This window comes from Theropithecus gelada, chromosome 4, assembly GCF_003255815.1.
Source record: "Theropithecus gelada isolate Dixy chromosome 4, Tgel_1.0, whole genome shotgun sequence".
NCBI lineage: Eukaryota > Metazoa > Chordata > Mammalia > Primates > Cercopithecidae > Theropithecus > Theropithecus gelada.
Genome location: NC_037671.1, coordinates 128,249,729 through 128,274,877, shown reverse-complemented (window position 1 = coordinate 128,274,877; position 25,149 = coordinate 128,249,729). Strand labels below are relative to the sequence as shown.

The 25,149-nt window shown below is 38.1% G+C and overlaps 1 protein-coding gene across 5 annotated transcripts in view; it reads left to right on the top strand.

The window, feature by feature from the left end:
- The first annotated feature begins 115 nt into the window (after positions 1-115).
- The window catches only part of QKI (QKI, KH domain containing RNA binding), a 164,802-nt gene continuing 139,768 nt past the window's right edge, over positions 116-25,149 (top strand). For 4 of the 5 annotated variants that reach the window (XM_025381417.1, XM_025381416.1, XM_025381419.1 and 1 more), the window contains exon 1: positions 116-808. In XM_025381417.1, the coding sequence (XP_025237202.1) occupies positions 667-808 (142 nt within the window). In that variant the 5' untranslated portion in view covers positions 116-666. The remainder of the gene's footprint in view (positions 809-25,149) is intronic. The other variant, XM_025381420.1, reaches the window with a different exon arrangement.

Here is a 25,149-nt window from a genome sequence, read left to right as displayed (position 1 = left end):
CCGGGTCCCGCTAACGGCCGCCCTGCGCGGCCCCGCCCGCCGCCCGCCCCCGGCCCTCCCCGCGCCGCCGCCCCTCCCCCCCGCCGCTGCTGCCGCCGCCGCTGGCAGCGCCGCCTGAACTGAGGCGAACTCCGCCGCCAAGTGAGTGAGGAGGAGGAGGAGAAGGAGGAGGAGGAAGAGGAGGAGCGCAGTCAGAGCGCGGCGGCAGCGGCAGCGGCAGAGGCGCCGCGGCGGGGACCAGCCCAGAGAGACCCCCCGAGCCCGCGGCACAGGCGGCGGCGGCGCTGAGCGGGCGCGACCAGCCGAGCGAGCGGCGGCCCCGGCTCCTCCTCGTCCGGCGCCAGCGGCCCGCGCCCTGCGCCCGCACTCGGCCAGCCGAGACCCGCCTCCCGCCCGCCCGCCGGCCTCGTGAGGGACGCGCCGAGCCGGGCGGCCGAGAGCGGCGGCGGCTGGGAGCGCGTCGGGCCCGGGCGGAAAGTGCCTGCGGGGGGCGGGCGAGCGCGCGGTGCCGGCCGCCCCGGGGCTCGGCGCGGGAGCCAGAGCGGGAGCCGGCGCGGAGCGGGACGCCGGGTCCCGAGCGGCCCGCGGCCGGGGCTCGCCCCCGCCCCTCCCTCCTCTCCGGCGGCGGCGGCGGCGGCGGGCGGAGTGAGCTGCGGAGCCTGGAATATGGTCGGGGAAATGGAAACGAAGGAGAAGCCGAAGCCCACCCCAGATTACCTGATGCAGCTGATGAACGACAAGAAGCTCATGAGCAGCCTGCCCAACTTCTGCGGGATCTTCAACCACCTAGAGCGGCTGCTGGACGAAGGTGAGCGTCTCCGGGGCCCCGGCTCCGGCCCGATCCCCGCCGGGGCAGCCCCTTTCCCTGCTTGGGATGGTGGGGAGGGCGGGAAGGTCACGGCCGGGCGGGACCGCGCGCCGGGGGGACTGGGAGGCCGGGAGGGCGCACAAAGGAGGCGCCGGGCCGGGCTTGCGGCGGCGGCGGGCGGGCGGGCGGGCCGGGGTGGACCCGCCGGGGCCCGACGCCCCCTGCCCGGCCCGGGACCCCGCGCCGCTGGCGTCCAAGTTTGTGCGCTGCGGAGGGCTGCGGGGCGAACCCTGCGGCCCCTCTGGCTTTGGCGGTCACATTTCCGAGAGGCCAGCGGGGGCTGCGCGGGCTCGGTGGTCCTCGCCAAGCCCTCCCGAGAGCAGGCCCACGCCGCGCCGCCGGCCTGGAGGACGCGCGTGTCCCCGGCGCGGGCCCCGCTCCTCTCCTCGACCTCCTGAGCTTGCTCTGCGCGGACCCCCGCTGCCCCGCGTTCGGGAGCTCTCCCCCTCCCATGAGGACTAAAGCGGGGTTTCGTGCTTGGGGAGTTGGTGCAGCTGGTAAATACTAAGTGGAAGTCAGAGTGGGGCTCGTTAGTTTAAAGAAATTCCATAGGAGACCGAAATTACGCTGGCGTAGCCGACAAGGAGGACGAAGTGACGGCGAAAAGCACTTTTTTCCCTTTTGTTTGGGGAAGCGAGAACTGTTAGGGAGTTGAACTTCACTTTTCGGGGGTGGGGGGGGGGCGGGTGGAGTGCGAAATAACGCGATGACAGATCGGAGCGCAGCCTGAGTTAGGAAGAACCTGGGCGGAGGGTTTGCTCCCGGAGACGCAGCCGCCCGAGTTTGTAGGACAGGGAATCGAGACGTTTGGAAAGGGCGAAATAAAATTGAGCCGAAGTTTTCAAAAAGCTTTATGGAACGCTGTGGGGAGCGAAGAATGACAAGAAGATTAATGTTGACCAACTCTGGAATTTCCTTAAGAAGTTCTCATAGCAGTATCTGGAGTATTAATTTCTAGTAGCTGTGGGTTTCTGTGGACGCCTAGAGAAAAAAAAAATGACCACAAAAAAGTGTTTCGAAAATCGACTAGCCAGGAGTTTTTGTTTGTTTGTTTTTTTTTTTTTTTCCTGCTCAGAGGCATCACCGGAGGACTGTGTAAAGGAAACTGAAAACTGTAGGTTGAAGAGATGAACAATGGAGTTTAGATTTTTCGCAAGAATTTCGAGATTTTAAAAATAGAGTCGGGGAACAGGAGTTTGAAGCTTGGGGAGTTGGAATGTCATTAGAGAACAAAAGGCCGGAAATGTTTCCATGATAAAAAGATGATTAAAGAAAAATCCCTGGAGTTTTATTGTCTTGAAAGTCAAAGAAACAACTTAAAAGTAGAAAATGGTTAGGTGTTACGGCTTTCTCGTCGTTTTGCTTCCATATGTTAAACATACAGCACTCACCAGCATTGAAATGGGCATTTTCCACTGTTGGAACAGCAAATCTGTTAATTTCAAGTTGCTCCAGAGAAAACTTGAGCTGTCCCTTTAAAGGGTTCTGCTTTTCCTATTTGTGTTGGCATTTGAAAGATTGTGGAGGCAGAAAACTTTCTGGAATGTCAAAAAAAAAAAAAAATTGCTGGAACTCTTAAATTGAGTATTTCCAAATGTGAGCGCTAAGGGGCGCCAGTTATTTTTTAACCATGGAAATGGTTGGAACCTAATGTGTAACATACTCAGTAATCTGACCTATATTAAATTTAGTTGAAACTTAAATTATAGATTATTTGATTTGTCATCATGTGTTTATATAGTGTTTTCGAACATTGAAAACACTTTCCTTAAAATTATTAGCACAACTTCATGACGTTTCAAAAGTAACACTCTTAATATTTTCTCCTTGGCATATTTAGGTTAAGTTAAAGTTTTAGTAGTATTAGTAACAATTTCTGGTGAAAGTTTTTTTTCTTGAGTGCAGTTGTTTAGAAGGAATCCTTTATCGACGATAAAATGAAAATAGGCCTTGACGATATTTAGGGTTAATTAAAATTAAATTGTATTCTTGAAATGTTGAATTCAAAGACTATAGGAGATTCCAAAAATGTGAAAATACTTTCACCTTATGTATACTATTTAAAAAACTGCATACTTTTGAGTTTCTTTAGTTTTAAAAGGCTTCTTGTGCTTTTGTGTTGATCTAAAATCTCTAAATTTAGAGCTAATTCCTTGTTATCAAGTTTCCAACCTTAGGCTTTAATAATTTTTAATCTTTCAAATCCAGAAATGTTAATTATGTCATTATCTCTAACAAAGGCTTATTTCTCTCTGGTTGGAAATAGTTCTCATTTGCGTTTTAAATGTAGGAGATCACTATGATATCGCTTAGATAATGTTTGTTTCCCCTTCCCCTTTTAATGTAGTTTACTCCTTCTCTCATCTTACTCTGTCTTTAGTTTTTGCCTTGTCAACTCCCCAGTGTAAAGATTGCTTCTGTATGACATATAGTATGTTTAAAATGGGCAATATAATGACAAGGAAGCTTGATTGTTTTTTATCAGACCAGTACAAACATGCAGGAAAAAGGGCTATTCCTTAGTATGGAATAAGCTGCTTCCTGTAATTGTTAGTCTTATTATAAACTTAATTTGATTTAAGAAAAATATTGGTTTCTGAAGTCCATCACATTTTTTTTTTCTAGATGATTTAATTGTGAAATTTGGCATCTTGTGCTTTACCCCTTTGTGGTTTGTCATTGTTCAAAACAAATTAATCATGACTTTTGTTTCTGGTTAGGCATTACTTTTTTGGTTGTTTTTTTTTTTTTGCCTATAATGCTTTGTCGAAAAATTACTTTTAAATTTAGATAAAATTTACTAAAAATTTTACTTTAGTGATTGGTTTAATGAAGTTAACATCGTACTTAGGGTAGATGGATTTTCTGATAATTAGGAATTTTAAATGAGATTTTAAATTTTTTATTTTAAAATATTTTTCAAAGAATACGCTTTTACAAAATTAACTTGTCAGCCTAAGAATTTCCATTTGGCTAGTTGCAAATTTGAGGATTAAGTGTGCTGGTTTTCCTAGTTAATCGATTAAGACTTGGATGTTTTAGAATAAGTATTTTAATTCCTTGCCAAGTTAACCTTTAGCCTGTATCTTGATTGTGGACAGTCCTTTTGTTTTACTGCTTGTTTTTGTTTTTGTTTTGTTTTTTGCTGTTGCTGGTGGTGGGGGTGTGTGTGCCAGCTCTTCCACTCAAGTATCTTCAACACGGTTGTTTGTTAAAGTTATGAATACGTATTGGGTTGGGCCCGTCATATAAAGGACATAAACTTGAGTTTGAAACCTTTCATTGAAGATAGAGATGATCATAGGATTACACATAAAACCTAGGTCTTAAACTGCTCTACCTTTAGAGAGAAGTTTTCAACTGAACCCTTAGAGCAGTTAGTATATAGTTTTTTAAAAAACAAACTTTTTTTGTCATGAAAATGAAACAACAGTAGTTGAATGCAAATTGTTTTAATAAAGTTTTGTAATTTAGAATTGAGAAGGTGAAGAGTACAGTCAGACTTAGCAATCCTGTATTAGGGGAAAATGGAGAACTAGTATTTTTAAAGCAGATTTTGAGTTTTCAGTTTTTTAGATGGAGGAGGGGTTAAAGCTGCTGATATGGAAATAAAAAATGTATAATGAGGAAGGACAGTCTAAATCTTTTTATTGTGGATATCAGAAAAATTAGTGTGTGGCTCAGAAAAAGAGCAGATGCATTAGAATGCCTTATTACTGATTTGAAAAATACATTTTCATTTTCTGATGATCTTTTTGTGTTTATAATAAACTTTCTGTCTGACCTCAGTTTAGTTTGTACCCTGCCTGCTCCCTCTCCTTTAAATATATGAGTAAAAATATTTTGTTAAAACTTGCTTAAATAGTTGATATTTTTTCATGTTAATGTTTATTTTCACTTTGTTTGCCTTTGTTATTGGATGTATCATAAGGTTTTCTTGCCATCATTTTTTTTTTCCTGAGAATTCATTTACAAAAGCTTTGACTTAAGAATTATGTGGTTGTTGGTATTGAGAGAACTCTTGCTATAGAGATTTCTTAAAAAAAGTTTTTCTTTTTGTCTGAAGAAGCAATTATTGTTGTCAGTAATCATCATCTGTAACAAACAGATTTTAAGGTGAAATAATCTCCTCTTTAGGATTTTGCTTCTGTACACAGCCCTTGAATTAGTTGTAGTAAGAAGGAAGCTACTATTTATAATCACTTCTTTCCATTATCTTTTCTCACCCAGGAGGTGTCAGCAGCTATATATTGGCAGTCATGGGAAAGATCAGTTGTATCATTATGGGTCATTTATTAAACATTCATTCTGTACTTTTAAAGCTAAATTTCCCTGTAGGTGGAAGGTGTTTCCTTTGTAAACTGTATCCAGTTTGCATGTTTTGTAGTAAAAGTTGTATCCGACTGTAACACAGTTGAGTTGATGGAAATAGGTCTCTTTGCTAGTCACATTGACTAGCGTATTTGGGATGAACACTTTTTCTTAAATGACTGAGAATGTCAAGTTAAATCAAGTTAATTTGACTTCTTAAATGCTTTATGCACATTATATTTCTGTTAATGCTTCACTAGTCACTGTCACTGTCCTGGAGCTGATTGAAATTGGTCAGTTTCTCATAAGAGCGAATGGTTTTTGGTTTCCTTTTTCAGGGAAATAGATTTCTGTGATGAAAGAAGTGAAGTATAATAAAACCCTCTTGCTTTGACCTGGCCTTCACTGAAGCATGATTCAGATTCTTTTTTTTTTTTGAGGCCAATATACTTAGACATGTAAGGGCTTTTTTGTGTGTGTGGTTTTTTTTTCCCTTTTTTTTACAGTTTGGTTTGGTTTTTATATCAAGGGAATTACACCAGTGTGATCATAGGAGCAACTTTTTATAAACTGACTGGAACTACAGTTTAATTTACTTGAGAAATTCAGTGTAGCTAATACATGTGTTTGATTTATTTGTTTGATGTTGCAGTTGTAAGCAAAACTTGCTCTTCTCTGTTGGAGATGGAAAATGCTATGACATTGTGGGTTTTTGTTTGTTGATAACTTAAAAGGCAGCCCACTGAGCAAGTTTCTGCTATTGGTATGTCAGCTGTTATGAACATATCCAAGGTTCTATTTTAAGGCCATGGGATGGGGAGTGGTGAGTGGGCCTGTGTTAGGAGGTCACAGAGATATATACTAGCTTTTTATTTACATGATCAACGGGACTTCATTTTTTCCCTCCAATCCCTCCTCTATTTGACATTAAGACAGCTTAATGTGAATTTTAAGTGCAATAATGTGTTGTTTACCCTTAATGATAACTTTTAGGGAATATTTATACCCCTTTTGAAAATTGGCATATCAGTTTTGGGCCCAAAATAGCTAGATTATTTGATGTTTTACAGTTATATTTTTACTTAACAGAGAAGCACAACTAACAATAAACTTTTATAGTGAATATAGTTTGTTATGTTAGTGGGACTGTTAAGAAATTTGTTTACAACCTGAGTCTGTGTTAGGTACTCCCTTCTGTGGAGTGATCATTATAGTTAGCATTGGAATATTATTGCCTGTCTGCCCTCTTAAAATTACTTTCTTGAAGGTGCCTACCTTAAAACCTGGCATACACTTCTCAGATGCTTGTTGAATTAAACATGTTACATCTTACCTCTTTTTTTGATTTCTAGTTTCTTAAAGATAAGGTATGTGCACATGGTTTGAAAAAATGAAAATCCAGAGGTGACATTAGAAATAGTGTCTAATAATTTTAGGAAATGAAGCAGTTGTGTGATTGTTGATAGTTTTATGCCCTTAGAAGAAAAGACATTTGTATTTTTTCTTAAAAATAACTTAAAAAAATGTCATGTTATTTGTAGTACTTGCTGTCAAGGTGCTTAATGTTACTTTACTGTTATTATTGGGAAGGAGATTTAGAAAGATAAAATTGCTTTGCTTAAGCAGTATAGTTTCTTGTCAGTCCTTACACCAAAGGGTATCAGTTCATAAGCAGAGAAAAACTACCAGTGCTTATCTTAGCTCTTGGAAAATTTTGGCATTTATGGAATTATTTAGGTAAACTTTGCCCACCCTGTTAGTTACCCTTTTAAAAGTCCATATATATCTATATAGTTCTTGTACTCCATGCAGGGCACAATAGATAGGAATGATTTCTTGTCCCTAGGTGCTGCTTTGGTGTGTTCAGGATAAAGACTGTATTTGAGTGACTTCAGTTTAAAAGGAAGCTGAGTATAATCATATGTAGCTGATTGTCATTTAACACAAATAGCTATGTTTTTAAACTCAGGTGTGTCTTTAATTTTAAACAGTGCCATTACTTAGAAAACTGATAAATTGAAGCTTTCACTTAGCTGAAACTTAGTTCTTTTATTTCTTTTTTCTTTTTTTTTTTTTTTAGTCGGAGTTTCACTCTGTCACCCAGGCTGGAGTGCAATGGCGTGCTCTCGGCTCATTGCAACCTCCACCTCCTGGGTTCAAGCAGTTCTCCTCCCTCAGCCTCCTGAGTAGCTGAGATTACAGGCGCCCGCCAATTTTTTGTATTTTTTTTTTTTTTTTTTTGAGACGGAGTCTCGCTCTGTCGCCCAGGCTGGAGTGCAGTGGCGGGATCTCAGCTCACTGCAAGCTCCGCCTCCCGGGTTCACGCCATTCTCCTGCCTCAGCCTCCAGAGTAGCTGGGACTACAGGCGCCCGCCACCTCGCCCGGCTAGTTTTTTGTATTTTTTAGTAGAGACGGGGTTTCACCGGGTTAGCCAGGATGGTCTCGATCTCCTGACCTTGTGATCCGCCTGTCTCGGCCTCCCAAAGTGCTGGGATTACAGGCTTGAGCCACCGTGCCCGGCCAATTTTTTGTATTTTTAATAGAGACGGTTTCATCATGTTGGCCAGACTGGTCTTGAACTCTTGACCCTGTGATCTGACCACCTCGGCCTCCCAGAGTGCTGGGATTACAGGCGTGAGCCACCACGTGTGGCCAGCTCTTTTATTTCTAAAATGTCTATTACTGTGCTTTAGCAGTAACAGTGTTTGAAAGTCTGTGATGAATTTTTAAAAAATATATTGCAGAACTGATTTATCTAGAATTCTTGTAATTAGCAAGAAAAGGACTGCACTTAATGTTTTCGTCTTCAGTTTCTTGATGTGGAAACTAGTTTGAAAATCCAGCAATCCTATCAAGTCTAACAAAATATGTTCAAAAAGTTGCTTCATGTATTAGTCTAATATTTTTATAGAACTAAATTTTGAGGTTGGGGAAATGAATTGATTGTAAGATTTCGATCACATTATTTATTATAAGCAGAATGTGTCATATTCTGCTTAGCAGATAAACAGATATTGAAGTATCAGAAAGAACATCATTAGTCGGGTGTGGTGGCTTGTGCTTGTAACCCCAGCTACTTGGGAGGCTAAGGTGCGAGGATTGCTTGAGCCTGGGAGGTCAAGGCTGCAGTGTTATGATCGTGCCACTGCACTCCACTTTGGGCAACGGTGGGACCCTCTCTTAAAAAATAAAATAGAATAAAACATTGAAGTGCAGTTACATCCTTAAGTGGCTCCACATTATGGCCACAATGTAAGTAAAGGGCATGTGTGTGTAGGCATTTATATCTGTAAGTGGAGACATGCGGTGAATGTGAGCTGGGCTTTGTGAGTACTGGGGCTGGTTAGGTTCCAGCTGAGAAAGGTTTTCAAAATGATGAAATATCTGGTTGGCCCGGGGATTGAATAAGTAGCAAGCCTTAAGTAAGCACCTTGCTTTTGCTTTAGTGCAGGAGAGGTCATTGTGGAAACTGGACCTGATCTGGTCAGTAGCAAATCACTGGGGAGCCCTTGGCTTTTAAGCTGATTTTAGTTTGAAATACATAGGAAAAAGCAACAAAATAATAGTACATTTTAAGAGTAGAAGTAGGAAAATGCATGGTAAAAAAACAAACATACAATTTTAAAATTTGAAACCGAGCCAGGCGAGGTGGCTCACACCTGTAATCCCAGCACTTTGGGAGGCCGTGACAGGCGGATCACAAGGTCAGGATTTCGAAACCAGCCTGGCCGGTATGGTGAAACCCTGTCTCTACTAAAAATTAGCCGGGCATGGTAGTGTGTGCCTGTAGTCCCAGCTACTTGGGAGGCTGAAGCAGAAGAATTGCTTGAACCTGGGAGGCGGCGGTTGCAGGGAGGAGATTGTGTCACTGCACTCCAGCCTGAGCGACAGAGTGAGATTCCATCTCAAAAACAAATAAAATTTGGGACCTTTTCGTAAACTCTTCAATGTCATAATTTTACAGGGTCTCAAAATTACCTTGCAGATTGTATCAAAGAATTGTGTTTTAGAGCTGCAGGTTTCCTGAGAGTTGGGGGCTTCTCATAGATGCAGAGACTAAGACCTGAAGCGGTTGTGACTTGCCTGTGTCTCAGGACAAGTTAGCAGCAGAGCTGGAGCGAGACACTCACTTCTCCCCTCTGTTCCATTGTGTGGCATGCCTCTCCACAAGGGGAACTGGAGGGAAAAACCTGGAATATTTCCATATGCTAAAAAGCTGCTGCTGTTGCCTCAAGTTGTGAAGGTAAAGAGGAAAAACCAAATGGTTTTTTGCTAATTCTGTGATATGCTGGTTTTGAACAAATGATGGTCAAATTCTTAGAACTAGAATTTATTTTTAATGATAACTAATTAAAAGGCTAAAAGCGAGAAAGGCATTTTTAGAGAATTTCAGCTCATTCACTTCTTTGTAAGCAAAGACTAGAGCCTCAGTTTTTTGAATAATGTAGTAAAAATTGTTGCTGCTATTATTTTTACTAACTACTGAAGAGGAAACATTTTTGATTCGGTGATTTAATAGAGAAGTATACTATTGCTAAGTGATTCAAGTCAGGAGTGTATACTTGTATCAGTTTTAGATCAGCCTGGGGTAAACAGCCCAGTAATGTATCAGGTAGATAACTGGAGAGTGACACCCATGAGGTGCATGGTTATGAATTGAATGGAAACGGTGCTGCACCAAGTAGCCACCACATCATATTCCTGATGCCAGCATCTGGAGGATGATTGCTCATTTCAAATAATTCAAACAAATTAAACGTAATCCACAGTTCTTTGCTGTGTTACAGTAATTGTATCCCTTTGATATAGTTGTTACATGACAGGTGAATACATTTTTTTAAGAAAAAAATGTCAAACTGGGATCGAAAAAATTACCCTGAAACTGCACCTAATTGTCTATTGTCGCTGATTCTACCGTGGTTGCAGTGATGCCCTGTTATCATGAGAGTATTCAAGTTTTAACTCTGTGTGTGTGCGCGTGCACATGCGTGAGCCAGCATAAAGATGAAATTTATGTTTTTGTGCATATGCTAATGAGACCCTGTGGTGAAGTGGTAAGCATTCTTGGACTGTAGACCTGGGATCTAATCATGACTCTGCAATTAACTAGTTTGGCGATCTTGGGCTAGATAACTAATCTCTCTGAACCTCAAGCTTCTTCATCTGTGAATGAAATTATTAACTGCCCTGCCAACCTGAAATCCAAATACTCTGAAGTTGATGGGTATTCAGAAGAGCCTCTCATACTATAAAGTAGCAGCAGCACCTGCTTGCTTTTTTTTTTTTTTTAAGTCTTGCTCTGTCGCCCGGGTGCTGGATCTTGGCTCACTACAACCTCTGTCTCCCAGGTTCAAGCGATTCTCCTGCCTCAGCCTCCCCAGTAGCTGGGATTATAGGTGCACACCTCCACACCTGGCTAATTGCTGTATTTTTAGTAGAGACAGGGTTTCACCATGTTATCCAGGATGGTCTCAAACTCCTGATCTCAGGTAATATGCCTGCCTCAGCCTCCCAAAGTGCTGGGATTACAGGTGTTAGCCACTGCCCCCGGCCTGTATCATCTGCTGTCTATCAACATTTTAAAATTGTTTATGATAGGGTAAACAATTAGATAAGCAAAGCGGCTTTTAGAGGATGAGAAAAGAAAAAGAAAGGTAATGTATCCATGTAGGTTCAGCTAGTTTTTATGTGCATGAGAATCACTACTAACACTCTGGCAGTTTAGAGGATGTCACTTTGAGCTGAACTATCTAGTTATGTTTATTTGAGAAGTGGAACCTGAGTTGGTATTAACAGTTGGTATGATTTAATGAGGTGAATGGGAAGGTGGAGGATGTTCCAGGAGAAGGGAAGGTACAGCAGTGCCAGCACCATGGTGATGGGCAAGGCTTAGGAAATAGGTACGGATTTAGTTAGTTGAAATGGCAAATGCATAGATAGAAGTAGTGGGAATTAAGAGAGACTACAGAAAGCAGACCAGGTTAGGGCTAGATTGTGATGGGCCTTGAAGGCCAGAATACATAGTCTGAATTTTATTCTGAAGGTTGTAGGGAATCTTTAAGGCTTGGATTATTTGGGGGTGTCAGAATGAACTCTTTGTGCATAAACTGAGAATGTGTAGAATATATATGGGTTTAAAGTAGACATTGGATGAAGTGTGAAGAGTCAAACTATTATATATGTGGTTAACACATTAGGAAAATTTTTTGAATAGTGATATTTTCTCAAAATAGTATTAATAAAAATATTTATATTGAGTGTTCTGTATTTTAAACTCTAAAGATTTTTTAAAGTGTGTTTTAACTAGAAACAAGTCTTTCTTTTCCTTACCTACAGATTAGTGTATTCATTCTGAAAGATGGAGAACATGTGGGGGCTCATTTGTTTAGCTGTCAGCCCAATTTTTAGTTAAAGAATTGAGCTTTCATTTCTATATGAGCTAAAGACAATTGAAGAGACTCTTGGAGAGAATCTTTGGAGTTCTTGAATTAATTTGCCTTGAAGAAAATTTTGTCCCAGTTTCAGAGATCGATTAAATATGTTTTACCAAGTTCGATGTGGACTTTTAAAATTTAATTGTATTAATTTTTGTATTTAGTTATTTTAAGTAAATGAGAGATATCTTGACATTCTATCCGAAGAGAGATAGATATTTGTGTATCTTTAAAAATTAACACTTCCCTACATAGTGACATTACACTGAACAGAATGGGTTAATCCTACAGATGATGTAATAACCAGTCCATATTCAGATTTCTCTAGTGGATCCACAGATATTCTTTATAGCTGGATTGTCCAAACCAGAATCTTTCTCAACACCACTCATTAAATCTGGTTGTTACACTTTTTAAAATCTAGAACCATCTTTTTTTTTTTTAAATGGCATTGATTTAACTTGTTTAGGACTTTTTCCTTTATGCGCTATGTATCTATTACATTGGAAGCTAGATCTAAAGTAGGTTCAAGTATAACATCTTCCACTAGAGGACGTCATAGGTGCTGCTGTGTACTTTATGTTATATCACATCAGGAGGCACAGTAACTGGTTCTGCCTTCAGAGAAGGAAAGATTGATAGCTGGATTAGAGTGGTGATAGATGAATCCTTGTACTTTAAAGGTCGTTTTTTTGTTTTTTTTCCTCTCGGAACCAGAAGGTGCCCCATCAACGAAGGGTGCCCCATCAACATTCACACCATGGTTTTAACCAGTTTTTTGCCTGAATCAGTTTCATTAGAGCTTGCACCATGATGATATTTTAATTCGGCCATTCTTTCTGCAATTACTTGGCATCCTTTGAAAGGTACAGCTTTCTCACACCAACATGGAAATACATTTCTGTTTTGGAGTAAATTTCTAATCGGGCAAGCCGGATATATGCTGCTGCTTATTATTATTTGGTTCTCAAAGTAAAGTGTTGGTTTGCTGGCTGCCTCAAATGGAGACCAATGAATTTTTTCTCTTTTTTCTAGTCATCATTGTAGACTCATGGATTTCATAGATTCAATGTACTTAAGTCAACTATAATTAATTTTGATGTTAAAATTATTACAGCTTTAGCCATTGATAATTAAACTGGCTTCTGTGTCTGTTGAACTCCTACTTGCTTTCTGGGGCAACGTTATGCCCCAAGCTCCCCTTGTGCCTTGCCTGCCTTGCCTGTTCTGGAGCTAGACTTGGCCGTTTCTCCAATAGGATTGGTATGAAGTACTTGAATTTAGATGCTAAACATGTTCATTACTCTCAGAATGTGATTACTTCTGAGCCATTTTCTATGGACAATATTGATTTTAAAATTCATTCGTTCATTTTTATATTTTCAATTCAGTTTTAACATTGTTAATTTTATAGTCATGTCTTTATTTTTTTTTGCCGACCACAGCTAACCTAATGTTGTTCTTGATGGTGACATACTTATTTCTTTTATTCTACGATATTAAGGAAAATACTTTCAAAATAACAAAATTAATAATATTACTAATAGTAAAACTATCTTAAAAATTTTTTTTTAAATTTGTTTTGGACATGTTACCAATAATAGATACAGCCAGTGACCCATTCTTCTGGTTGATGACAATTATTTTCCTTTTTTTTTGGTGGGGGGACCCTCATTCTGTGTATACCAAGTTTTAATTTCTACTAAATCTTATTTTTGACTTTTTGATGCTGTCATTTATTAGCTGTGTTCTTTTGTTGTACTTACTGCTTCTACTAGCTTTTACCTTATGCTCAGCAGAAATGGAAAATACAAATATGTTTTAAAGTCAGGTGCATGCGTGTGTGTGTGTGTGTGTTATGGCAATGTGATCCAGAAAGATAACTTATAAGGAGATGGTTGTTTATACTAATGCTTTGTATCTTAAGCACGAAGGGTAGGGAAAAAAGAATATGACAGGCAAGATGTTTCAATTGAGCGAATTCTTCTGAATAGTATCAGTAAAAGAATATAGATAGATCTTTAAAGCTTTTAAAGTCATATGAAGTGGGGGAGACCTCATAGGTAGAACCTAAGTCTTAAAATTGTATTTCTTAGTAGTTGCAAAATCTCTACTGCAAACTTGTTGTCATTAAGAACTTTTAGTAGTAAGGAACTTATGTTCCAGCAGATGGGGATATTAGTACACAAAAGAGAGCACTTAGTGATTAAAATGTGTTGAGAAATAACCCTTTTGCCAGAATAGGAAAATGTTCTTTAAATTGTAGGGGAGGAGTTGCTCAGGAATATGACAAATAACAGTTACTGAATGGAATATTTTGATTGGCATGTGAAAAAGTTGTGATAGTTCTTTAAAGAACGTGTCTCTTTAAGAGACTATATGTTGGTATGTTGACCGTATTAAATGTAACTAGTTTAGGACATCAGATTCATTGCAGCTATTTTCCGAAATAGTTTCTGCCTTTATAGCTCAGTTGTTTGAAAGGTTTTTATTTTGGTGGGTGACTGAGTCACTTACATTGAGAGGTATCCTGTTTGTACATTTTCTGTGTAATTATAAAGTCTTTAACCGGGCAGTTTGTTTATTAAAATAAATCAAGAAAATGTGTCATAGTTTACTATATGTTATATGAAGAGAAAGTTCTTTTGGGGATCATAGTTTTATCATAGTAATAAAAAATTATCAGCAGTAGAAAGATAATCTTATCTCACTTTTTATTATAGTTTATAGCATTACGACATACTTTGTTAGTTTTTTTGGTAGGTAAATACTACATAGATTGCTTTAACATATGCTTTGCAATTGTTGAAGAAATACTGCTCGTTTAAGTTCCTTCTTAGATGTGATTCAGACGTGTACTTTTATTTAGTGTGTTTAAGTTATATTTTCCTAGTTCAGTTATATTGAGCTTTTTTTTTTTTTTTTTTTTTTTTTTTGCAACTGTCAAGGCAATTTAAAATACTCTTGCCTTCAATGACTTGAAATTGAACTCTGTACAGGAGATAATTTGTCTTGTTTCTATATAGAGAACCAGGGAGGAAGAGATTGACTTTGCCACCTTTGTAACTGATAATAATTTGCATTTTAGTCCCTGCTCCCTAGCCCCACGTGTTTCCTTTTCTGTTATTCCCAAAATGTAGAGAATTGGAGATTGAGCCACACATTTTCAGTTCATCTTTGGTGGTAGCATGATTTGTAACTTCTTTCAGTCCTGGGAGAAGCAGTGGTGAGGGCACAGAGATAGTGTATAGCACCTTGTCTTTGAACCTTAATGGGAATTACTTCTTTTCAGGGAAATACAGTGATGGCCAATTTTGTTTGTACATTTTAAGATTGTTTCTTATAGTTGTTAGAGAGTATGAGAAGCTTGAATTTCTTTCGGTAATCCTAAAAAACTGTTATAAAATAACTTCACATTTATCGTAAGACATATTCCTTATCTCATTGGGAAAAACTAAAATGTATCAATTAAAAAGTTAAAAGTGCTCATCATTCACTGATAGCTGCTCTTAGTATTTCCTTCTGGTCCCCCCAACCAGTGTTTATGGATGTAGCAAAATTGAAATTACGGGTTTTTAAAAAAAATTACATCATGAGCATTTTTCCTTGCCCTTTGATATTCTTTGCAGATATAATGTTTATAGTAATATATTTCATGCTGTCGAGGTATATTATAGTTTACTTAACTAATCTGTTGGACATGCCACTTTGCTTTCAGGAAATGTGTGTAATGATAGCATTAAGTGGCTTTAGAAGTTACTTTTTTAAAAGCCTTGAGTTACAAAGTATTGTAACTGGGCATTATGAATACCAAAGTCTTATTTTTGCAATGCAGTTAATCTGAAATAAGCATTTTATGTTGCATTGCAGTAGAAAATGGTTGTTAGGATGCAACATGTGATTTTTGAATAATGTTAGAATTGCATATTTCACATATTAGTTTTTAGTGATTTAACATACTTAATTGAAACTTTTCTATTCTAGGCTATTTGGTTGTATGCTATTAATATGTGTGGGATATTATGAGGGGTACACTAAAGCTTCAAGTTCATTTCTTCAAGTTATGTCAGTAGTTGTAAAGAATGTAAAAGTAAAAGTAACAAAGGAAATATAAACATACCAAGAAGACTAAAGACTGGTGCTAAAGAGGGTGCTTTAGGCTGAGGAGGCTATGGAATGTTTCAGTAGAAGAAGTAAAATGTCACCTGGCTCTTGAAGGACAGATAGGATTGAAGTAGAGAACAGGTAAGGGAGTGGTGTTCTAGACACAGGGAACAGTGTTCTTGAATGTGGGAACATTCTGAGTAGGGAGGTAAATAATTCTCTGTTGGAGCTTTTTATACCTTTTGTCTTAGCGTTTTCCTTTATCTGCCTCCATATTTTTGTTTTTAGTCCAGGTTTTCTTATCTCTATCCTGTACAGGCATTACATTATAGAGTGGTGTATTAATGTGGGAGATTGCTATGCTTGCTGCTGTCCTTCCCTTCCCTTCCCTTCATTTTCAGATGTTACTTTTTCTTGACTTTGACTCTCTTGCTTCTTTAGTTTTTTGGAGAAGAGGGGTATCTTACTACCTAACTTTTTATTTTAGCTATTGTTTATCTATAGGCTTAATTTGGCTTTTTATTTTTTTGTTTGCCTAGTGCATTTGGATTTTACTTAGCTTTTATTATGAAGCCATGTGTTTTAGTTTTTTTCTGTATATGTAGGTGATTGTATGGTCTTATGAATTGATCCAGGAGCATGGAGGAAGAGGTACATCTGGATTAGTGAGTGTGTGAATTCTTGAGCTGATGGGTCTAAGCTCTAAAGGATAGATTAGTTGCCAGCATATTTTGGTCTAGATAGTATGGCATAGTTTTTACCAGTATGCCTTCTTTTCTCCGTCTTCCCAGTTTGCTTTTTACTCTGATGGCTTGAAAAAGCATAGGTTAGGTTGGAAGTGAGAGAACAAAACCTGCTAATTTAACTCTGAACAAGGGAGGCTTTAGGTTAATGTTTGAAAAGTGTGTTCCATGGAATACTGGTTTCCTGAGGTAGTCTGAGAAAAGAAGGGTTCTGTAGTCCAGGAAGTTCTGTACACTCCTTCCATGAATTCAGAATGTGTTGCCATGTTAGGTCTCCAGGATTTGCAGTCAAGAAAGTTAACTTGGTTTAACTGAGCATTTTCTGAAATTACTTGGTTTTTCTTTCTTTTCTTCTTGGTACTAGTTTTGAGGATACGTTATGGGAAATTTTAGGGGATTGTTAAAGACCTGTGGATCCTTGGGTCTTACTAATTTAATTCTGTTTTGTTGCTTGAAATATCTACCCAGGGTATTTTAAACTCTTCCTCCAAATAAGAATATAATCAAGCATCTAATGCACAGTCATATTATCAGTAAATTGAGGTTAAACTAAAGAGAGTCTCTCCTAGATAGTGTCCATTAGCATTTTCCAGCAGGGTGAATCTAGATTTAGGAACAGTTCACTGTATATTTGCCTAAGGTTTTCACTGTCCGTGTTTTACACAATATGAATAATTTAAAATCCTTTTTTTTTTTTTTTTTAAAGAGATGGGGTTTCACCCTTTCTAGACTAGAGTGCAGTGGTGCTATCATAGCTCACTGCATCCTCTAACTCCTGGGCTCAAGCGACCCTCCTGCCTCAGCCTCCAGAGAGGTAGGATTGCAGGGGTGAGCCACCACACCTGGATAATTAAAACAGTGGTTTTTTTTTTTTTTTTTTTTTTTGTAAGAGACAGGGTCTCCTGATACTGCCCAGCCTGGTCTTAAACGTAAGTCCTCAAGTGATCCTCCTGTGTCAGGTGTCAGCCAGTAATTTAAAATATTTTGTTAGAGTAGTCTCTTTATTTCCCCACTTCCTTATAGATCTGAGTCATTTGCTTTGGAATAGTATGATAAAAGTGTAAGATAAAGGATTGCTAGACTAATATTTAGACATGTTTGTGTTGATGTTCTGTACAGGTTGTAGTTTTATAGGCTAGAATAGACTAAATTTTGATTGGTGATTAGTTGACAAGTGTCTGAAAAGACTTTATGTTGTTTTTTTGTGAATCTTGAGTAAAAGAAAATAACCAAATGGGGTAGTGAGTAGAGAGATAAATGAATCTCTTAAGAGAATGATAGTAATAAACGCAGGTGGAAGTAAGATCAGAGTTAGAAAATCTTAGATTTGTTTTAGGTTATAGGAAAATTGATTTATTTTACACGTTGGTAAAAGGCACAAGAGGCTTCTTTTTCACATTTTACTTTCATCAAAGTGAAACTTTTTTATTTGATTTTTAAATTGGACCACATTAACTGAATGTCATAGGATATGTCATAGTGACATTGTTTAGTTACATGGTAACTGCAGATAGGTCTCAAGTTGACCACATTTGAATATTACATATTACTTTGTGGCTATTTAAAGACAGATGGCTTGAAGCCTGAGACAGGGGAAAGAGTGAAAGTATAGGAGCAAGTGGTGGTAATTTAAGAAGATCCTCAAGTAGAAGTCTGATTTTGTGATTTCAGAGTCTCTTTGATTGTTAATGTTACTATTATTAAATAACAGGTACATATATTCTAACAGTATAAATATGAACCAGAAAAATAAGAATGAACCACAGGCTGGGCGCGGTGGCTTACACCTGTAATCCCAGCATTTTGGGAGACTGAGGTGGGCGGATCATGAGGTCAGGAGTTTGAGGCCAACCTGGCCAACATAGTGAAACCCTGTTTCTACTAAAAACACAAAAATTAGGTGGCGGGCACCTGTAGTCCCAGCTACTGGGGAGGCTGAGGCGGGAGAATCACTTGAACCCGGGAGGTGGAGGTTGCAGTGAGCTGAGACCACGCCATTCCACTCCAGCCTGGGCAACAGAGTGAGGCTCCGTCTCAAAAATAAAGAATGAACCACAAAAGGTAGCATGTCTTGAACTTTTGAAATGCTATCTATAAGGATAAACATTTTGTTATGAACTTAAAATATGTACGTACACATTTATGTAACTCAACAATTCAAAGTTTCGTGAAATAATACTTGTCTGTACTACCTATTATGCAGTATAGTATTTTTCTATTCTATTTCATTTTTTAAAAGGTTGGTTGTGATTGATAATGTTGATTTAGTGGCTTGTGTGCTGTATAGTCTTAGCAAAACTGATGTTGACTCCTGCTGTAATTTAGTTTTCAACAAACCTTTTTTTTTTTTTTTTTTTTTTAATCCAGCACTTCGCTGGGTGCTAAGGGGATACAGAGATGAGTAAGACATAGTCTAGTGCTCAAGGAGCCTCACAATGGTATGGAGAGTGATGAAAATAAGAAGCTGCAATGCTGTAACTGCTCTAACAGAGGCATGCCCAGCCTGAGAATGGAAGGGACCACATCATTTCCTAGCAGGAAGATGGCAGTTTCTTCTAGGTTCGCAGATTACCGTATATAATCTGATAATCCCTCTTATGACGGGCTTACCTTGTTGGGAAAGTTAGTTTTTTACCTAGATTTTGTAAAAACTAAACAATATCAGGTTTACTTGAAAATAAAATATGTTTGAACTTTTAGCTTACCGGACAAGTTTGTTAAAAAATAAATATTAATCCTGGCACTTTGGGAGGCTGAGGCAGGCAGATCACGAGGTCAGGAGATAGAGACCATCCTGACTAACACAGTGAAACCCCATCTCGACTAAAAATATAAAAAATTAGCCAGGCGTGGTGGCAGGCACCTGTAGTCCCAGCTACTCGGGAGGTTGAGGCAGGAGAATGGCATGAACCCGGGAGGTGGAGCTTGCAGTGAGCCGAGATCGCGCCACTGCACTCTAGCCTGGGCAACAGTGTGAGACTCCATCTCCAGTCAATCAATCAATCAATAAAATGTTAATTATATAGGTAATCTTTAATAAAATTAAATTTTACAAATGAGTAATGTTTTCCTAAATATGTCATAGGAACTAGCTTTAATATTATTATTGGAGAAGTACTTTTTTCCTGACTTCCCCCCCCCCTCAGTATTGTGACTTGTTAAGAAAGGTAAAGTCAGAAGTTTAATATAAAAATGTATTTGATTATTTACACAGATGGTAAATTAAACTGTAAAATAAACCATTAACTTTTAAATAATGGAATAAAAGATGGATACTTCATTATCCAACACTTAAAAATGATTTTTTTTTTTAATTGCAACTTGAGTATATTCTGTACATTGATTTATCCCCCCACGGCAAATTCACAATAATACTGAATCTAGAATTTAGTAAATTAGTTGCATATTATCCAAAAAACATAAAGCATGACATTTCTATAGAATTTAGTTTCTGTAAGTTACACAATTGTTACAGATTTCTCCTGTGAAGGATAGGTTACTACATCAGGTTGAAGAAGCTAATGTCGGAGTGAATGTGGTGGCTGCCTTAGAATGATTTTGCCAGTAGCAGTGAAAAATGTTTTCCTTATAGTTCTTGTGCAGCAGGCCATGGAGTAAAGCACATTTTTATAATAAAGGTGATGAATTTAATCGCAAACTGGCAGCCAAATGGAAATTGCAGACCTTGATACTGGGAGAAAATTGCCTATAAAGCAACTCTTGAGAGAACAGGCTTTAAATTTATCCACCCATTTCGACATTGAGGAGAACATTGGAATCATAGGATATTTTGCTTGGCCTGCTTAGTTCAGATGAATGACACTTGAGTATTCTATTTAAGTGTTAGAGATGGTTTAAAGTTAAATTTTATACATATTAAAGCCTTTAGCACATGCATTTTATATTTTATAAAGTATTTAAAATTTTGCTGGTTTTTAATATTTTAGTAGATGATATGCCTAATGAAATCCATTTGCCACGTTTCTAGTCACATGCCATGTATTTCATGTTTCTGCTGTGTATATGAGGAACTGCATTCTTAAAATGTGGGCTTATAATTAACACACTATTGACAGAATGTTTGTCATATAAATGATCAGTCTTTACTATTTTCTATTGTATTTAAGCCATTTATATTACAATATTTAAACACAGAATGGTAGAAAATTTCTATTATGGGAAAATCTGGATTTTTGTCATTTTTTACTCCAAGCGACTAATGTTTGTAATTTCTTAGGAATAACCAAACCCTTGATTCAGTACACACTATTTAAAGTGTTTAATCCAGAATTTAGGTGCATTGTAGTGTGTATTTTGAGATGCCTGTTCTCTCCCACAGTGTACATGCTTGTTAACAGATAGCTGATGTCCAAATTCAGAGAATTATTTGTGGCTATTGGAAACTTACCCATCCAAGCAAGGTAAATGTTTAAAATGTGAAAATGCTGATGTAAAATATAAAAATAACATTTCTCATTATACTTATTGAAACTACTTGGGTTTAAAGGGCAAGAAGTGTTACTTCTAGAAGGTTATTAGATTTTGCTTCCATACATAACCCTGATTCCTTTGACTCTATTTTTGGGCAACATGGTACATTACGTAAAAAGGGTATAGCTGTGGTAAATCTTTGTTCTCTTTAGGTATAGAATTGTGGAAGTGTTTAGTTTAAAGCAAGTATGAAAGCTTAGTATTTTGATGGAGGAAGCAAGAAAAACGTTTTACAAATTCTCTATTCAGGAAACAACTTATTGAGGTGGTCATGAGACTGAAGGTATGAAAAGGAAGAAGAGGCCAGGTGCGGTGACTGACACCTGTAATCCCAGCACTTTGGGAGGCCGAGGTGGGCAGATCACTTGAGGCTAGGAGTTCAAGACCAGCCAGGCCAACATGGTGAAACTCCATCTCTACTAAAACTACAGAAATTAGCTGGGCGTGGTGGTGCATGCCTATAGCAGGAGAATCTTTTGAACCTGGGAGGCCAAGGTTGCAGTGAGCCAAGATCATGCCATTGCTTTCCAGCCTGGGCGACAGAGCCAGACTCCATCTCCATTTAAAAAAAAAAAAAAGGAAGAAGAAATAGAAGTGTTCCTTTTCTTGCTAAAGCAAGAACCAGTAAATTTTATCTTTTTCATTGAAAGTAGTTCCATCTAAATTACTTTAAGAGCTAGAGTTTTTGGAGAATGATTACATTCATAGGAGAAGAGCATGTAATGTGGAAGATACATTTGAATGTTTAGCCATCTCTAAATTTGCATCAAAAGGAGAGTTCAAAATAAATCAACTCTTTTATTCCCTTATTGGTGACATAGATACTTGGTCATTTGTTTTATTTGGCTAAAGGAAGCTGTGGCAAGTTGAGAATTCAGAGGTAAAACCTTTGTGAGAGAGATGTAGTTTAATTATTTTAACTCTAATTCTCCTGATCCAGGAAAGCTTTATTTTTACTTTCAGATGAAAACTAAAATTTGTTATAACATGAAGCTTATTCTATATATTCTATATAAGCTAGAATACATATTTCACATATTCTATACAAGCTAGAATAAGCTTCATGTTACGCATTATATACATTGTATATGTAAGCTATGTATGTATATAATTTAAATAAGTGGTGTATGTGTATGTATAGTACTTATATTAAAATTTTACTGTTTTTCTAGTGTATTGATTATGAAAGTATAATTAGCTGAATAATTTGTTTATGAGATGATACTAAATTCAGTTCCCATAGATACTGGTGGTGATTTGCTTTTTAGAAAGAGTTTTTCTTGTTACATGCTTAAATCCACACCCGAAATGTAGCCATAATTTAGTTCAAGATTGTTTATGCCAGAGTCTGAAAAACACCTGAATTGAGATTTTTGAGTGGTTGTGAATGGATTTTAGAATCGTGTGTTGAACAGTTCCATCGCTAAATTAGCCATAGTAATGTTGCTGTTTCACATTGACAGTTTCAGATGTGCTGCTTTTCAAATTTTTGTTTTTGTTTAGATAACTATTTTAGGGTTTGACTTACAGTTATGTGAGTTTACATTACAGTAATGCAAATATACATTCTGAATTTATGCCAATATGTATTAGAAGCTAAAATGCCCTCCCCTCCCATCTCTGTATCCCTCAAATTATTCATTTGAGGTTAAACTAATTTTAAACTCCGGAAAAGTGGTTAAGCCAAAAAAGGTCAGATCCTGGAAGCAAAAGTTCTGACCTTTTAAAAAGAGTGTTGGAAAAGTATTTGACGGTCATTTTCATAAGCTAAATGTACTGTGAGGTTTGTGTTTGAGTAGCTTTTAAGATTTTCTGGATTATATGGTCGAATTTTAAGGAGGAACTTAGGAAAAATGAGTTGGAAAAGTTAAGCTGTTACGTTCTACCTTCCTTTTACTATGTATAGTAAATCTACACGTGAGAAGTAATTTGCAAACAGCATTTGTTAAGTGTCTTTTCTAAGTATTCTTTATGCCTACAAAGTCTGGGAAAAGACCATTTTCAGATTTCAGATAAATAATTATCAGATCAGTAGATATTATCTTTCAGATCTGTCAGAACACAGTATTTCCAGAATATATAATTTTACATCACCATCATCATTTATAATGATACTGATGACCAGTACTATTATTTTAAAGAGAAAGATATGTATACACACACACACACACACACACACAGAGTCATGCGTTGCTTAAAGACAGTGATAGATTCTGATAAATGCATCATTATGCTATTTCCTTCTTTTGCGAATGTCATAGGGTGTACTTGCATAAATCTAGATGGTATAGCCTACTACACACCTCAGCTATATGGTACAGCCTTTTTTGTTCCCAGGCTGCAAACCTGTACAGCATGCTACTGTGCTGAATACTGTAGGCAGTTATAACACAATGGTATTTGTGTAAACATAGAAACATTCTAAAGATAGAAAAGGTACAGTAAAAATATGGTATAAAAGATGAAAAATGGTATACTTGTATAAAGCACTTACCATAAATGGGGCTTGCAGGACTGGAAGTTGCTCTGGGTGAGTCAGTGAGTGAGTGGTGAGTGAATGTGTGAAAGTCCTAGGATACTACTGTGGATGTAATAAACATTGTATTCTTAGGCTGCACTGAATTTATACAAGATATTTTTCTTCAGTAATAAATTAACCTTAACTTACTATAACTTTATAAACTTTTAAAATTTTTAAACCTTTGACTACAATTACAGCTTAAAACAAAAATACATTATACAATTGTACAAAAATATTTTCTTTATATCCTTATTCTATAAGCTCTTTTCTGTTTTTAAAATTTTCTGTTTAATTTTTACTTCTTAGACCTTTCTGTTGAAGACAAACACGCACAGTAACCTAGGCCTACACGGGTTCAAATCATCAGTTTCATCTTCTTTCACCTCTACAGCTTGGCCCACTGCCAGGTCTTAATGGACAAGGGCCATGTTGGTTACCAGTGTGTCTCCAGTACAGTGTCTGATACCATAGAAAGATAGGAACAGTTGTATTAATAATAACCGATTCTTGAGCATCTATTACGTGCCAGACACCTACAAATATTTGTTGTTCAAGTGAAAGAGTTTATTTTATCAAACTCAGAGGTTTCGCTCTAGAATAATCCTTTTTAACTGCTGACTTCAGGTGGTCCACCTGTTTTGGCCTCCCAAAGTGTTGGGATTACAGGCGTGAGCCACCACGCCCTGCTGAATAATCCTTTTTTTTTTTGAAACAGAATTTCACTCTGTTGCCCAGGCTGTAGTACAGTGACTTGGCTCACTGCAACCTCTGTCTCCAGAGTGCAAGCAATTCTCATGTCTCAGCCTCCTGAGTAGCAGGTATTACGAGTGTGTGCCACCATGCCCAGCTAATTTGTGTATTTTTGGTAAAGATGGGGTTTTGCCATGTTGGCTGGGCTGATCTCAAACTCCTGACCTCAAGTGATCTGCCTGCTTTGGCCTCCCAAAGTGCTGGAATTACAGATGTGAGCTACTGTGCCTGGCCTAGAATAATCTTAGAAGTCCTCATGGATGAGTAAATATGGATGGTGAAAAGCTTAAATGAGAATGTCTTGTCTGATTTTCATTCCACTTTTAATTTGAATATACCATTTCCTTTCCCCCCTCATTGTATATGTCTCTACTTTTTTGTTCTTTTCTTTATTCATAGTTCTAATTTCTACTCACTGCCCCATCTTTTCCCTTTTCTCTATCTAGCTCTTACCATCTGTCATCACTGTTTTTCCCACTATCATGATCACTCACTGTAGCAGCAACCAAATTTAACTTTGGGGATGGAGCAGTAGTGCTGGAGAGGCCAAATGGTATGAGTAAAATAATACAGCTTTTGGAGTCAGAGCTAGATTTTCATCTTTATGTGGTCTTTGGTGAAAGTACTTAATCCCCAAATCTCTCTTTCCTAACTATGAAATGAAGATGAAAATACTACTTACCTGTAAGGGAATCTACCTGATCATACTGTAATAAAATGCTGACTTCCACCACAGAGTTCTTGGGGAGGCTCTTTACGTGGAAAGATGTTAGACTTCATTATTCTGAATTCTGGATTTGTATCTCCTAGCCATATAGACTGAATGACCATAGAATCCAACATAATGCTTTTAATATTGGCATAACTTCCTTAAGTTATAGGATGATTATGAGATATAGAAACTCAATAAAAGGTAAAATTATTCT